General features: G+C 42.6%; 1 protein-coding gene across 1 annotated transcript in view; it reads left to right on the top strand.

The window, feature by feature from the left end:
• The window catches only part of F13A1 (coagulation factor XIII A chain), a 767,832-nt gene that overhangs the window by 223,761 nt on the left and 527,639 nt on the right, over positions 1–16,432 (top strand). Inside the window, exon 4 of the mRNA XM_069613463.1 lies at positions 5,052–5,303. Coding sequence (XP_069469564.1) covers positions 5,052–5,303 — 252 coding nt within the window. The remainder of the gene's footprint in view (positions 1–5,051; positions 5,304–16,432) is intronic.

Below are 16,432 nucleotides of genomic sequence, written 5' to 3'. Positions count from 1 at the left end.
GCCTGCCACCGATAAATCCCTCAAACTATTTGTTTCTCTTCATATGTACATTTCAGTCTGGCCAGGTAATACCAGTAAAGGCCTGATACTCAGAACCCACCTTCAAGGTTCACAGCCAATGGCTTTGCAGTGCAGTTGGAAATTAAATATATCTCTGGACAGCATGCACAGCTAGTATTTTCAACCATGAAACCTATGTCCGCTTTGTAAAACGACACCCATGCAGAATTACCTGATGAGGTTATTAAGAGAGAATTTGGGATTTTTGAAAAGCATGATTACTCATAGTGAGGTCGCCCATTTTCCAGGATGGTAATGCTAGGGGTGTGCGGGCGGGAGGCGATGACGTTTCTGCCTCTAACACAAGGGTGTAAATTGTCCTTTTATTCTACACACCCAAACACTCCAAGAAGCTGGGAAGGACTTGTTTTTAAATGAAGAACGAAATATGTGTCAGACCTGAGAAAAGAATAGAAAGAAATGTGAATCCTTTAGACTAATACAGTTAACCTGCCTACACTGTGTTAGGAGCTGTGTTAGGGTAGTTGGTGATTGATACCTATGTAGCCTGAAGGCTGAATCAATCAGAAACAGCAATTGCCTATGCAAGACCAAACTGTGGGCCCCTTAATTTGAACATATAGTTGGGCGGGGGACATAGCTAACAGTTCTTCCAGCACTAAAAGGGCTCCATGTTCCATGACAAATCCCCGGAGCACTTGGGCTCTTCTAAGGTAACGTGGGAAGCCACAGGAGAGTCTAAAGGGCCATGAAGTGGCACCACCAAGTCCCTGTGGCCTGAGGTAAAAAAGAAGTTGCTACCCAATAAATGAGGTTGTCTGGGAGAGCTGCATCAATGCTCCTTCAAGCCCTTTTCTAACAGAGTGCCACATTGCCAATGACCACTGTTGACAGGCAACTCCAGCTTTGGAACAATGTCATTTGGTGTTATGGTTTTTAATTTTAAAGATGGTGAACAGATACCCGGCCCCAAGTATTATAGCGCTGAGGATTGTAGGACCAGTGAGTTCATCCTAGTGTCTTGGCGAGTCCCAGAACACTCTATATGGCTCAGCCCAATGCATATCTACAACCTGCACCCTGCTAGCAACCACTCTGCAGACTGTCCTAAGCTCACAAGAGAACTTTTCTGCTCAAGATAAACCCAAATGCAAAAGTCATTTCTGACAACATCTGAAAACTATTGTGTAGATCACCTCCAGGCCGGGCTCAGCAGAGATTGTTATCCAGGAAGAACTTTTATTAGCACCTTGTTAGGTGGGCACAGCCAATCAGGTGCAAGAGAACACTGGCTCTGGTCACCGATACAAGACGGTATTCTCTTGCACTATGCGTGTCACTGAGGGTTCAATCCCCTTGTGCCCCCCTCTCCCTTACAAGTCATATCTCACACCAAAAAATGTTCCCCCACCACCCACATGACCATCATCACCCCGCCAAAAAGATGCAGGTTCTTCAGGCTTTTTAAAATGTACAAAAAAACAACACTCTTATCTTAGATATCCATGAAGTTACTCCTGTCAGTGCAAATTCCCTTTCAGTGTGGGTTATGCCAATGTAACCAACACTGAAAACAGACTTGCACTTGCAAGGGTGGCATGACAGATAACTAAAGTAAGTTTCTGTTTTTTGTTCATTCTAAAAAGCACAGTGTCTTGCATCGCCGGTGTTAATGGCAATATGACCCACGGCCGAGGGCCGACAATGCCCATAATGGCCCTGACACGCGTATTAAGGGACCATCAGTGCACTCTATCTCTAAAATTGGGTGGTGTGCTGTTACAGCAGTGTTGGAAAGCTACGAGCCTTGATGCCTACGGGTTTTGCGTGCTCTTTAATTGAAAACTTAAATAAATAAAATTATGAGCTGGAAGGAGCAAACACCCAAACCTTTTCTGTTGACAAAAGAGTGAGACAGGGGCGTGTCTTGGGCCTCCTTATTCAGTCTCTCTACCAATGACCTTACCAGGCAAATATTGTCCCTAGGAGCTGAAACTCTCATTTTAAATGTCTCTCCAATAGGCATCCTACTTTTTCACACAAACCCATTTTAGTATTGGACAAAGTCGTTTGCGTAAAAAAAAAAGAAAAGAAAGGTTGTCACTATTTAGACCTATGCAACAAGAAGGGGCTTGAAATAAATTATTGAAAAAACCGGGTCACTTGTCTGTTTTGAATACTAGAAGAAAGACGCCTGGATTAAATCCCTTCCTCGAGGGGTCACAGATGGAAGAAGTAGCCTTTTATGATTATTTGAGCATTCGTTTTAACAAAAGAGCTGGTGTGTATGTATGATGTTCTAAGTCAGGATTGATGCCTGACGATGAATCGATTGTTGAAAATAAATATTTTGGCTGGCATTTTGAGACATCCGGGCCTGATTTAGAGAAGCGTTTTACAATAGCACAATACCATTGAAAAATGCTTTGTAAATCAGGCCCATCTACGCCTCCCAATTCTTGGCTTGGAACACTACTTAGATCAGGTTCAGAAATCTTGTGGTAGATCTCTCATTCTAAGGTTATGCTTGGTAATTTGGTAATTTTACCTTAAGGCACCCTCAAGAAGAAATGGAATTCATCACTCTTGGACTGAGGCACTGGGTGCAAAACACATCTGTTAACTACTTTTCATTTCTGTGCTCCTCTCTCAGTTATATTTACAGGGGGCAATTAATCCCCTGCCTTAGGAATCCTGGTATTCATAATCTTGAGTCTGCTTTTAATTATTGAAGATCTCTATTCCATCTTGACATCAAATGTGCTGTTTCTATGAATTATTTTCGAAGGATCAGAGGGTCCATGAGGAATTGAGGAATCCTATCAATTTACCCCATGAACGTTTTAATTAATTGAGTTTTCCAATCACTGTACCTTTTAGCGCAGGTTGTAATCTGTAATTATAGGTACATGATTGAACAACAAGTAGAGTTTATTTTATATATTTAAGAGGGATGTTATTATGTACATATGTTTTTAAAATTATATTTAGAGTATTTTCTTGCTTGATGGTTCTTGATTTTTGATTCTCATATACTTCATTTTTCTATACTGTGTTTTTATGACATCAATCAAAATAAAGCATCAATGAACGAATGAACAAACAAAATATATTAACCAAAAAGGCCACCCCCATAGAGACGATGGCAATATCAATAACTAATAAAGGGTTGTACAGTAAGAATGATGGTAAAAAAAAACTAACTATGATTTATTGAGATGACTATGTTGAATGAACAATATTTAAGATACTGAAGTAGCAAATCAACAAACTAAGACCAGCACCACCTGACCTGTGTCTATACTTTTTTCAAAGTTAGGAATATTTATTTTTCTCGCTGGGATAGAATATTTTCCTTGGACTTATATTTCCACCATAAAATGTTAGTGGTGTTCCACTAAAACATTTGTACTGTTTTTATCTATAACTTTGCCTATATTTTAGATTGCTTTTATGCTAAGCGTTATGCATTGTGTTTGCTGTTTCTCTCATAGCCCAGAGGTTAAGATTCAGCACAGCATGGTCACCAAAAGGGAAAATTAGTGGCATCTCAAAGGTGTTGTTCACCTCTATTTCTGAGCTGGTGGAGTTGATGTCATGGAAGCTCGCATAAATTAACATTCTCACTTCTCCTCCCTTTAAACTTTCCCAGTGGGGACCTCACAGATGGAGACCACATTACCTGATTTACCAAAAAGTGTTCTTAATATTCTGTAATATTCTGGGGACATCATCAACAGGAATTTGGAGAAAAAGCTGATCTGTGACGATTGGTAGATGTTGCATTGATATTTTGAGCACTGAGTAATGGCATGTTTTGTTGTTTAGTAATCCTTTAAAGGGAACTTCTTGTATGTTTAATTGCTTCCCTCTGGAAATAGTTGAACATCTACCAAAACAAAACTGAGTTGTTATTGAGGTGACACGGCAGCCATTTTGACTAGTCACGCATTCCCCAGCCAACAAAGCTCTGACTTTCATGCGTGTGGTTGGAGTGTGATGGACGATGACCACATTTATTTTGACATTTTCTGTGTTTGTTAATTTTATAGACATATATCACCTCCATTTTAATAAGACTATGCCTGCGCTTCTCCTCAGGGCTGCTTTCCTTTTAGTTAGATGTCACTTTAAGGACTTGGCAAGACTATAATATTTTTAGCGGCACCAATACATCGGTTTGATGTGACAGTACTTTACAGCAGAGCTGTGCATCGTTAAATGGGAAAATACTAGGACTTGTCAACAGGGCTTTTAACATCACAATACATGCAGTTGTAACCAGTGTTGTTGTTAATGGGACAAGGCAGGTATTACACACCTGGGCTTTTTAGCTTACAATGGGAGATTTACAAGAAGCTCTCAGGAGTAGTGGCATAGTCAGCATGTCTGTTTTGGGCCATGGCTGGAGGTCCATTAGACTTTTAGGAAGATGCCGTAGCATATCCTTCCACATATTCCATAGTCCCAACACTTTTCCATTTCATAAACCACACAGCAAGCTCAAATGCAATGTTCGGCCTGGGGAAGATTCTGGAACCTGCGTTTACTTTCTATTTTGTGTTGTGGACTATTTGAAGCCACTTAAGTAAGTTGTGTGAAGTATATGGGTTTAGTAGCGGGTACTATTTATAAACGTCAATCTTCTACCACTATTGCGTGAAAATGAGTGGCCCCACCCCCAATAGGAAATACAAACAACAGCAAAAATAATCTCCACCACACATCCCTAAGGAGGTGGGCAGCAGAAATTAAAAAGTCACCAAAGAAAAAATGAAGTCCAAGAGTAATTATTCCAAATAAACTACAGCAAAGGCAATGACTAACATGCAAAAGCTAAATTGTTCAGAGAGAAGTGATAATTGAGAAAGATATTTCATGAAACATAAAACATTATTTGGAAGGGTATTTTGCTGGTACACATGTTTCTGATGCAATGTTTTTGAATTTTGATAAGCTGTTAGTAGAAGAGTTTCACTGCCATGCGAATATTGATACACATAGATAAGCGGTTTTCTTGTCTGTTGCAGGTCGATATCCACAGCAAAGCAAAGGCACTTACATCCCCGTCCCATTGGTCCAGGATTTGGAAGATGGCAAATGGGGGGCCAAGCTCTTACGCACTGAGCGCAATTTCGTCAGCCTCTCCATCATGTCCGCTGCAGACTGCATTGTGGGGAAATTCCGCATGTATATCGCTGTGTCGACCGCATTCGGCATCCTCAGATCAAGCAGAAATGTCGAGACAGATACATACATTCTCTTTAATCCCTGGTGCAAAGGTAAGTGAAGGGGTATTGCAGGATTCCTGGGGGTTGAGCCTGTTTGTTTCTGTTTCATGTGGTGTGACCCCATTTTCTGTTTGGCTCGGCATTGATCGCAGGTGGTCAGTGGCTGAAGTGGGTGGGAGCGGTTGGGAACAGTGCTCCTCTACTTTTGTTTCTTTTTCTTTTTTTTAGGTTTTACTGTTTTCATTTTAAAAAGAAACCGTTCTGGGATATTTTAGTTTTAAAATAAAAGTTTAGGAAGACGTTGAAACTTGCACTTCAGTGTACTGCACTGATCCTTCCCTTAAACAGCAGGTGTGTTTGTTTGGGGGATTGGATTGCACGTGGGAGGGATGTGGTGATGCGCTTTGTGGGGAGCGGGGCAGGCCAGCAGGGAACATAGTTCCACGACTTCTTTTTGAACACTTCTACCTCTGCAGGTGATGCTCGCTGCGCAAACAAAAGAAAGTGTAGATTTTGTCATCAGTTGTCATCAATTGAACAAGTTGGATAACTGCAACCTCGAAGAATGCTGATGACATCACGACTGACATCATGACATAGATACGTTAGACATGAAGCATATAGACATCTTTTGCATGAAGTTACACAGACATTTCATTTTGTTGCTGATAGACACAAATAATATGCTTTTGACTCACATAGTTAGGGGTCCCACAAACAAATACCTTTTGCTACATGGAAACCACAAGATGCGTAAGAATACATGTGAACTGCTTGCTGGCGCTTATCCGCAACTAACATTGGTGGCCATGCGAATAAAGATGGAAGCCATAGGTTCATTGGAGTGAATGAGAGAAGCAGAACAAACTTAAAAACACAGAGAAAAGCTGACAGGCTGATCTCGCTGAACCATGCAGACCAGGCTTTCAGTGCAGACACCATGCACAACCCTGGCAAGGACACCGAGAGAAGTAAGGTTTCAAGTTAACAGAAGAAATAGGGAGAAACAAGCTAGAACACTAGCTAGAAATCCTCATAATTGCAAGCAAGAGAAACCATTTTCGTGGACCCTATACAATGAGCTGAACCTACAAGACAGAGTCTATTAATTCGAGCCAGACTGAGATGGCTTTTCCCATTAAACCAAAGGCAGGATCATAAAAGAGCAATACAGGTTCAAAGCAGAATGTTGTGTAACAATGCCTAGGAGATCAGAGAGGTAACTGATTGGGAACATGCAACACCTTTGAGGTCTTTCCCACTACATTGAAACAAAGCTCAAAGGCTGGGAAGACCCTTTCCATCTAATCCCTAACCACTTTTCAAGCCAAGCTTACACTATGTTGCAATAGCCAATCACCTTTCGCTAACCTGTGACTTTCTATTCGTAACACATAGAGGTGGTCTCAGAAGGAGCCACCAGATATGGCTTACCCAATTAGTATACTAATCCCTTGTAGAATGTGTATATAGTTCACCTCACTAACCAATCCCTACCCCAGTTAGGTTTTTGGGATGTAACCTCATTTTAGTGACATCATGTGGTAAAAAAAACGTAGGACAGGCTCCGGACAGATGAGAGCGCTTGGTGAATATTGCATTGTTCATCCTGCAATCCCTGTCGTTTGAATTGTTAATGAAGACAGTGAACTTTGTCCCATGGCTGGGTCTTCCATTCTTGGGGCAGGGGATTTCCAGGACCCAGTTCTACTTGCATGTAAACAGGGAGACTGATAATACTTCCCTTGCCGCTATTACAGATGTTTCACCATCAGGGGCAGAGTGTGCCTAGCAAGCTGTGTAACATTGGAAGATGCTTCACTATGTGACTAGGATGCTTGAGCTAGGAATGTTCTGCTCATCTCTGACCTTGGCTGTGAGCACCAGACCTGGACAGTGTGCTGCAAAATCTGTTTTCCTTTGTCCCTTATTATGAGGCCTGTGACTTCAAGTAATTCTACTATAGGTCTGCTATAAGTTCTATACGTCTATAATGTATTATTTTCCTTATGAGTTAGTGGTACTTGGTTCTTCTAGGTTCTTTATTCGACCCTGTAGTTCCATATGTTTAGTTTCCATAGGCTGCTGCAAGCTTGCTCTGCATCTCTTGCTTTCTTGCGCTTCTGTGTTTCTTCGTTTTGCTAATGAAAAGGAAAGGCTTCTGACAGTATGTATATACATCTGTCCTCTACACAACTGTGTAGGCACGTTTTTCGTGTGTGCACGTGTGTGTCTGTGTAACTTCGTGCAAGGATGCGAGTTTGCTTTCTTGGCTAACGTTACTATTTTGTGGTGTCTCTAATGATGTCAGCACAGCTGGATGTTTATCATTAGTCAACCAGTTCCAGTGTTGGGGCACCTGTATCCATGAAGATGTCCGCTGTATAGGGTTTGAATGGTTGTCTGAGAATATCTGTTCACGTATGTAGAAGTCACTGGGACTCCTGGGGGCTGGCCAAACAGTGACTGCCATCTTGCATTTCCAGCTCTTCGGGCTGTCATGCTTATAGGGTTCCAGAGGGGCATTTCAGGGACCCTCTCTTCAAGTGTTTGTCTCTAAGTTAAGCTCCCCAGGGCTGACCCATATGGGTGTTCCTCTTTGATTTGAGAAGGTTCTCCACGTACCCATTGCTCTTTGAATCACGACACCCATGCCTGTGCCCCACTTAGCTTTTGCTTTTGAAATATAGGTGCTGCACGGGTGCTTGGCTAGGGAGTGCCAGACTTCTTCCAGCTGCCATTTCCAGCTGCCCGTGCAGGGAGTGAAAGAAAAAGACACTACTTCTGTGTCCCCCCGCAGCACCCACATAGTGCCACGAAGTCCACAGGTGATTGGGGCACAGAACCTGGTAAAATAATTGTGTTAGTGCATGCCAGTGTCTGCCTATATATGAAACATGGTGGTGATACAATGCAGCTCAGAGGCTCAATATAACAGTGTTTAGGATTAACTTCACTGTGGACTCACCCAGTTCTTCTGCTACAGCAGGAGGCCCCTTTCATGTTGTGTTTCAACTCAGATGAACTTGTAGTCATTTAGTCATTCATAGATGCATTATACACACTTATGCCAACATTGGAATTATAAAGCTTTCCAAATACGCTATTAATTTCAAAGTTTATTTTCGATTACAGGTGTACCCTATGAAACACAAGTCAACAATTCATACAAATTGAAAACCAATAAAATACACTTACAATTTATAATAATATCAGACATATAAAAACATGAACAACATAAATGTACACATTAGTACCTCAAATTTCATATCTGCTAAAGATTGTTCATTTCTGGCACGCAAAAAAGCATTTGTGGCGCATATACACAGTCAATAGAAAGTGTGTCAGGGGAGAAACTATGTTTTGGGGACTCTTTGCTCACCCCCCCAAGTGGGGAGGCGAATACGCGTTCTTGTTTTTTATTATGTAGGTCGTTATGTCATATGAGGAGTTCTCTTTGTACCTCAGTTGGCTATTGCCATGTTTCCTTTCTGGTAACATTGCATTTTAATTAGGCGGGACATGTCAAAACGTAAGTCTGCCTTTATAATGGGATACACATAAAGGACAGGGACCCTACCTTAGGGACTTGACTCCATCAATCGAGGAACACCTGCTCCCTTCATCTCTACCCAAACTGAATGAAGTGTTCAGCCAATCGGAATGAGGCAATTTATCAGTGTGTTACCAGAACTTGTTACTTTGCCATTATCCACAAGGCCGACTATTGCCACGAAGAAGCGGCAAAGGTGGCATGTAGCACTAGAATATATAATATGCCTAGAGTTGGACTCAGTCCATTTATTTATTTATTTATTGCATTTACAGAAGTGCACAACGCCCTCAGGCATCTAGGTGCTGGGTACAAACAGTCTTTAGTGCCCGAATCCGGGCTGCAGATGAAGGTTACTAGGGGAAGCTGACTCTACACCCCTGCTGTACCCAAGATCACTCTGCAGCTCTCTTAGTAGGGTAACGTAACTGCAGGTCGGGAGAAGCGTAGAAAGGGCTGGATTATGCAGATACATCCAGCCCCAGTTCTAGAGGGATTGATCCTCCCACACCTCGATAGCCATCCCCAAAAAGTTCTGAACAGGACTCTAGAACTTCCAGGTTGCACAGGACAGTGCCCCCACAGGAACACTTTTCAATGTCCTCCTTCATTTCAGAGTGCCCACAGTTGCACCTAGCTGCTCGGGGTCTAGGGAGTGGGTAGAGTCGAAGGTACGTTCCTGCTTTGTGTACATTATTTCAATATATTCATATTCACCGTGGCACTATGGCTACGTAAAAGACCACAAAGCCTGACCTGGCTACAGTGAGCCAAATGTAGCCCAGCTGCTCCCCTTCTAGGCAAATCTGAGGTCGTGGGGGTGTATAAGGATGGTCCCAGCATTGGCACACAATAGGCCCATCACCCGCGCCATTGAACACCTTACGTACATCTGGCCTTGTGCACCTCACCCCAACATTTTAGCAGAGGTTTCTCCCCTGACCAAACCCGAAATCACCACACAGACCATACATGCTATCTTTTTTTGTAATGATTTTTTTTATTTAAGCAACATATCAAACTGGCACCTTGTGGAAAATGAATAAAGATCATCATTACCAACAGGCGCTGCAGGACCACCCAAATGGAGAAGGGAGGATAGCTATGTGGCAAGACGCGGGTCTTGAAAGCAAGACCATGCTGAGCAACACAGTTTCGAATCCCGGATCCGCGCTTGAAGCGCGTTATAAATAACCTGCACGTGCATGATCTGAATGTACAAGGCCTAGTAGGATCGTTCCACCCTCATCCCCCCCTTACCTTGTTGTGCCTTGAAACACACAAGTGTATAGGCACATAATAAATGACCTATAACAAAAAAAGTGTCCAGGAACACTATATAATGCTGTATCAAAACATGTTTAGCATTATCAGCTAGAATAATAGTAAACATTGCCCCATCGACTCATGTTGATTCAAAAAGGAGATTACAAACGCTGCTTACTACTCAAAAACACACACGAAGCAGGGGATCAGAGAGTCTCCGGGAGGAGGCGGGATAGTGTGGGCGTGGGGTACCTTTGTGAAGAAAATAGTGAAAAGGGTCAGTGTCAAGTGGTGCGCACACTAGTCTTATTTGGAAGCAGGGTCGGACTGGGACATAAAATTGTCTCGGCCACCACTGAAAAAGTGGCCTACTATTGCAAATGACAATTCATTTCTTTTGTGACAGACCATTTGAATAGTACCCAAGGGGGAGTTTTTTGATAAAATGTGTAGCAAATTGTGCAATTTAAAGAACATTTATTCAGCAACAATAGTCAAAACTGCTAGCCGCATGGTGGAGTAACTCATCAAACTGGCCTACATTGGCCAATAAACTGGCCACTTTGACCAAAAAAACTGGCCTACACTAGCATTTTGCATTTTCGGTAGGGCATTGCCACATACCCCTATAGGCCGGCCCAAGCCTGTTTGGAGGGCAAACACATCATGTACCCTGGGCTATCCTGAGAGGGACCCCTACGTGCCTGCTGGATCGAAAAATGCCAGAGCTCATTTTAAACAAGCATTGACAATGCCAACAGTTTTGGCTTTTGTGCAGGCAGCTGCAAAATGGTGCAAAAATCTGAGCATATAATAGCTTTGCCTGGCAAATGGCGTATACTTAAACACAAGCCATAACATTTGGATTTGGCAATGCTTGTTTTTAATAGTACTTCTGTGAAGGACAAACATAGTGCTTATAAATCAAATGGCTGAAGGCAAGCCTGATTAAGGCATTTGTATTACACCAGTGGTGCATTTACATCTCCAATTAAGACAGTAACTCTCAGAAGACTGCTTTGAAAAAACACTGGCAGGCACGCCAGGCACAAAGTTTGATGGTAAGGCATGATAAAGCTAGCTCATATAGATTCCAGGAGGATGGGTTTTGGGCATGAAGTGGGTGGGAATGGCCATGGGATTAGCATGGCAATGGGCAATCAATGAGTGGGTAAATAACCAAACACCACCTACAAGCTTTGTGTCCCTAGTAGCTATACTCTGATGCAATAGTTTTAGCTTCTAGGGTGCGCAGGTTCCACCGAATAAAACTAATAAGAATAACACTTTTGAGGATACTTCCTAATGCATCGCTAAACCCCCTGATCTTGTTGCTTGGCTGTTGTTAACAACTAAGGTTCAGTGCAATCAATTAACCCTGCAATGCGTTCTGTATTCTCCGGAATAGATATAGCTTGTGCGTTTACTATGGCGCAACCTGTGTAGTGTCTTCACCTTTCCTGTTGGGTGTACATTCATCACATTCGGTAACCAAAGTTATTGCATTCACTTGTTGTAGCGGTTTTTGCTCATATGCCAGATAGCAGCAGCGTGTCGCGACAAGGTAGACTCAGCCTTTCCTCTCTCTGAAGTTGATAAACGTTGTCATGTAAATGTTGGTGATAGTAACACTGTGCTACAAACCAACATACTTGCACAACAAAGCACCCGTTATGAAAGCTATTGGGGCACCAGTATGGTTGAGGTCCCTAGCTCAGTCCCTCCAAATGAGCTGTACAAATTGGGAAGTCACCCCAATATATGCATTAGTCAGGAAAGGTCATTAGTTAGCCGAGTACAAGACAATGTCGAGGCTCATATCCCGCCTTTGCCACCGGACGATACTGAGATCCTCATCTTATTTCGCTGTATATTACGGCAGTTTCTTTGGTGAAATTGTTTGCTGTTCACCTTTCAGTGGCTTTGTTTCACACATTGCCTGTACTTTCTTTTATATCCTGCCCTTGCCACCGGATAATTCTGTGATTCTGGGTAAATCATTGAATCCCACTGTATCGTACTGTGGTGTCTTTGGTGAAAAGGGTTTGCCTTCTCTTATGCTGGTGGCATTGTTTAGCCCATTGCCTCTGTCTTTCATGTAGGTTATTTGAGTGGAAGGGGGTTCTATAGAGAAAGAGCCAATTATCATAGGCCTATGGTGGCCATATGTTTAAGTCTGATTATTAAACCAAGTAGAGATTACTTTTCCCCCTACAAGTTGAAATGTTCTTCACATCCTGAATAACAATATGCACGTCTATGTAAAACAATGTAATGAGGTGACTGTATCGTTTTATTTCTATTGAGACTTTAAAAGCGTTGGTATACAGCAGTAAAATCCAGATTATAGTTTTATGCTCTGGTCAATTAGTAAAGTCTTAGAAAAGAAAGCTAGAATATTTTAGCTTTTTCCTTTTTTCACAACATGAGGATTATTTTCTAAATATTGCCATGTTGGTTTTGTTGTGTGATTTGTGTACTTCTCAAGTTAGTTGTACAAAACAGGGTATTATTTTAACCCAAGAAAATGAAACTATCACAAGTAATTAGACCTTGTGGTATGACAAGTAGAGGAAAATAATGTGCTCAACTGCCGAAAGTGCCAAATCCCAGCTTCACTACTTAACCAAAGTGTGTGATCAGGGGCACCTCATTTTTCAAAACATATATTTGTATTGGTTTTTACATCATATTAACCCCCCCATTGCCCTTGACCCCCTCCCCCCTCCGCCCTTATTTGTCCCACACCAGTATTCAAAAGCACATTTTCACATTACACCACCTTTCAATCGCCAGTTTGGAAGAGTCTGCTCATCGCCCTTGGTTTGAAGCAGTTCAGTTTCATGGAGCTCAGATGTTGAATCAGAGGGTTCCAAATTGTTTGATAGTTCCCTATGTTGCCTCTATGCAGGGCAGTGAGCTTCTCCATGGCAGCTATTTCCCAGAGCTGGTGTATCCACTGGCACATTGCCAGCATGCCCTTCTTGCCCCACATTGAGGTGATCGCTAGTTTTGCCGCCAGTGTAATGCCATTAATTAGCCATAGATGACTAGTCAGTCCATCCCACTCGCCTTCATCGGAAAGCCCCAACACGACAAAGGCTGCTCTAAGTCCACACTGCACCCCCCTGGCCCCCAACCTTAAATATAATTTCCTCTTTGGCTTTGCATAAGGCCTTCAATGTTGGGTAACTCCCCATTATATTTGTCAGTGTCCCCTCTTGTCCACAACCCCTCCAACATAATCCGTCTGCCTGGGGCTTAAATCTATGTTGCTTATTCAGGGTGTAGAACCATTTATGAACTATTTTGATCTGGATCTCTTTGTCTTGCGTACATATGGAACCTTTCCATACATTGTGGTAAATGGTTTTACACTCCTTATTGGAGATACCCTATCTAAGTACTTTTTCCAATTTATTTTAAAAGGCCATTCTACCCCCCACCCCCATGAGAGTCCATGATACTATAGTATAACTTCCCTGTCTACGCCTTCAAACTCTCTGCTTCTGGCAGCATCTTTTCAAGAGGTGTTAGGGGTTTTGTCACCCCCTTTTTTATTTGTAAAGGACTCATGTAACCAGTACCTGACCTCTTGGCACCTAAATCTCGCCCATCCCGCAGGCCAAAGTCTATCTTAAATTAATTGGATGACTTGATGTCACCATTTGTCGCCATGTCCCCTGTTTTCATGCAGCCTCCTTTTTAGCAGATTTCAAAGCGCATGTCCTTCAAAGTCAGTACGAATTCCTTGTTTCCATGCAACAGTGTGAATGAGGACGAGAATGTTAACATGTTCTTTTTGTAGATCATGTCCCATGCCACCATTGTGCCCGGAAATACTTTGTTTGTATTGCCATTTGCTGTCTGCTTAACCATAGTAGCTTGTACAAATGTTGGCCCGCAATGGATTGCTCAATAAACAGCTTGTGTTTGTCCGATTCTGGTTGTCTCAATTCCACTGTGATTCATATTTGAGAAGCCAAATAATAAGTGAAAATATCTGGGCATGCAAGTCCACCCCTTCCTGCCACCATCCTTCGTCTACTTACGCTCGAGAGAACCTCATATGAATTCTAGAATGGAACGCTGTACTCCCTTTAGTCTCCCTTTGGGATTGGACAGTGGGGCATTTTGAAAAAGGTGGAGTACCTTATGCAGCACATTCATTTTGATCATGACTTGCCTCCCTAGCCCGGTAATAAACAATTTGCTCCATCTACTTAAGTTATTAACAATCTCCCTGAACAGGGTGGAATAGTTTTATCTTTCTAGGTCAGGTCCTCATTTTGTAGCATTAATTCCTCTGTATTTTACTGTGCTTTTAGCCCAGGCAAATGGAACTATCTGTTAGATTCCCTCAATTGTGGCCCCTGAGCCTGAAATATTCAGTATCTCCAATTTGTGAATGTTGACTTTGAATCCCGAGACCGCGTCAAATCTATGCGTTTCCCCAATAACTGCCGAAATTGACTCCTGCAGATTTGTAAGGGAGAGTACTATATTGTCTGCAAATAGGCTGATTTTGTATTCAATCCCCTCACTCTAATGTCTCTTATCCTTTCTGAGGTCCAGGTCTTTTCGGCGAATGGTTCTATTACCAGTGAGAATAGTAGTGGTGATTGCGGGCACCCCTAACTTGCTCCCCTCCCCCAGTGGAACTCATTGAGTTAGCTCTCCATTCACATTAATTATAGCTTGGGGGATGCGCAATTAGCCATAATCATGTTAATCATTTTTGGTCCAAGACCCCCTTTGACCAGAGTGTTGCGGAGGAAGGACCAGTCCACACAGTCGAAGGCTTTTTCTGCATCCAGCGTCAGTAGCATGGCCTCTTAACTACCCCTGTTCGCCGTATCAATGAGTAGGTTTGTTCTCCTAATATTCTCACCTGTTGACCTATTTGCTATGAACCCACCTGATATGGGTCAATCAGGGTTTGCATGAATATGTCCAGTCTATTGGACAGAACTTTGGTGTCATTTTTTTTAACTGATTGAGCAACAAAAGGGGCCTCTACGATGCACAGTTGCTTGGATCCATGCCTGGCTTTGGAATCAGCACAGTCTGTGCTTTTGTCATAGAGCGTGGCATCTCATTTCCCTTATCTCTAAGCAAGTTAAATAGATCTGCCATACAGTTTATGAGAGTGGAAGCCGTTACCTTGTAGAAGGCTGCTGAGAGCCCATCCGGGCCCAGGCTTTTCCCCAGTACCAACCCCTTGATGGCTTTTAGAACTTCTCTATTGGTCGGTCTAACCACTCTCTATTTCTTTCAGGAATCTTACAGAGTCTACCTCAAGCTATTGGCCAGGAGCCTATCCACTTTCCCTCCTTTTTCTTAGAAAATCTGCTCAGATCGCAGGAGGAGTTTTTATGCCTTGTCAGTTCTGAGCATATTTAGCTCCCCTCAGCTTCTGGTAAATGACCTTAGTTTGTTTCAACCTGTGTTGGTTTTCCAACTCTTCTATATCTGTTAGTAGCTTCGCTGGCTGCTGTTTCCTAATTGTGTGCACGGTTGCTAATGAAGCGGTTACGCTACCTCTTGCCACTGGCCTCCCAGTTATTACCCATCGATGTGTCTGCTGCCAGGTTATATTGAAAAAATTCAATGAGAGAATTATGCAGATTATCCCTCACCATTGCATCTATTAAAAAGTTGTCCTTCAGCTTCCAGATAAGTTGGGTTTTTTGTCTCCCTACTAGTTGTTAGTTACTCCACCACTATAGCAGAGTGGTCTGACATAGTACTGACCCTTAAATCTGCCATCTGAACATTTTGGAGGGATATTGGCATCATAAAGACATAATCAATACATGAGTGTGATTTATGTACGGCAGAGTAGTGAGTGTACCCCCTCTACTCGGGGTTTAGATGTCTCCATGCATCAACAAATCCCATCTCCTCTAGCCCTTCTTTAAGTCTTTTTACAATCTCTCCAGTCTATGAAAATGTGGTTTGCGCTGATCTATCCCAGAAGCCCTCCATGACAGAGTTCCATTCACCTGCAATAACGCATTGCCCCTCCCTTAATCCATCAAAGGCCTGTAGAAAGGCAAGAAGGAATTGCTTCTGTTCCGTGTTCGGCGCATATACTGACGCTATTGTCAGAGTCCTCCCCACTATTGTACCTTTCACTATGACGTATCTCCCTTCCCCATCCCTGGTCGAGCCTGTCAGTGTGAAATGAAGTCTCCTGTGGATCAGTATCGCCACCCCTCCCCCTTTAGTTTGCAGCGCTAGATTGAATTTGTATGGGATATTGCTTGCCTTTCAGTCGGAATTGATTTGCGTATGTAAAGTGTGTTTCCTGTAACACAACCACCTCTGCTCCTTGCCACCTCAGTTCCTTTATCAGCTG

This window comes from Ambystoma mexicanum, chromosome 5p (assembly GCF_040938575.1).
Source record: "Ambystoma mexicanum isolate Mex_15411 chromosome 5p, UKY_AmexF1_1, whole genome shotgun sequence".
Lineage (NCBI taxonomy): Eukaryota > Metazoa > Chordata > Amphibia > Caudata > Ambystomatidae > Ambystoma > Ambystoma mexicanum.
This window is presented reverse-complemented; position numbering and strand designations above follow the sequence as displayed.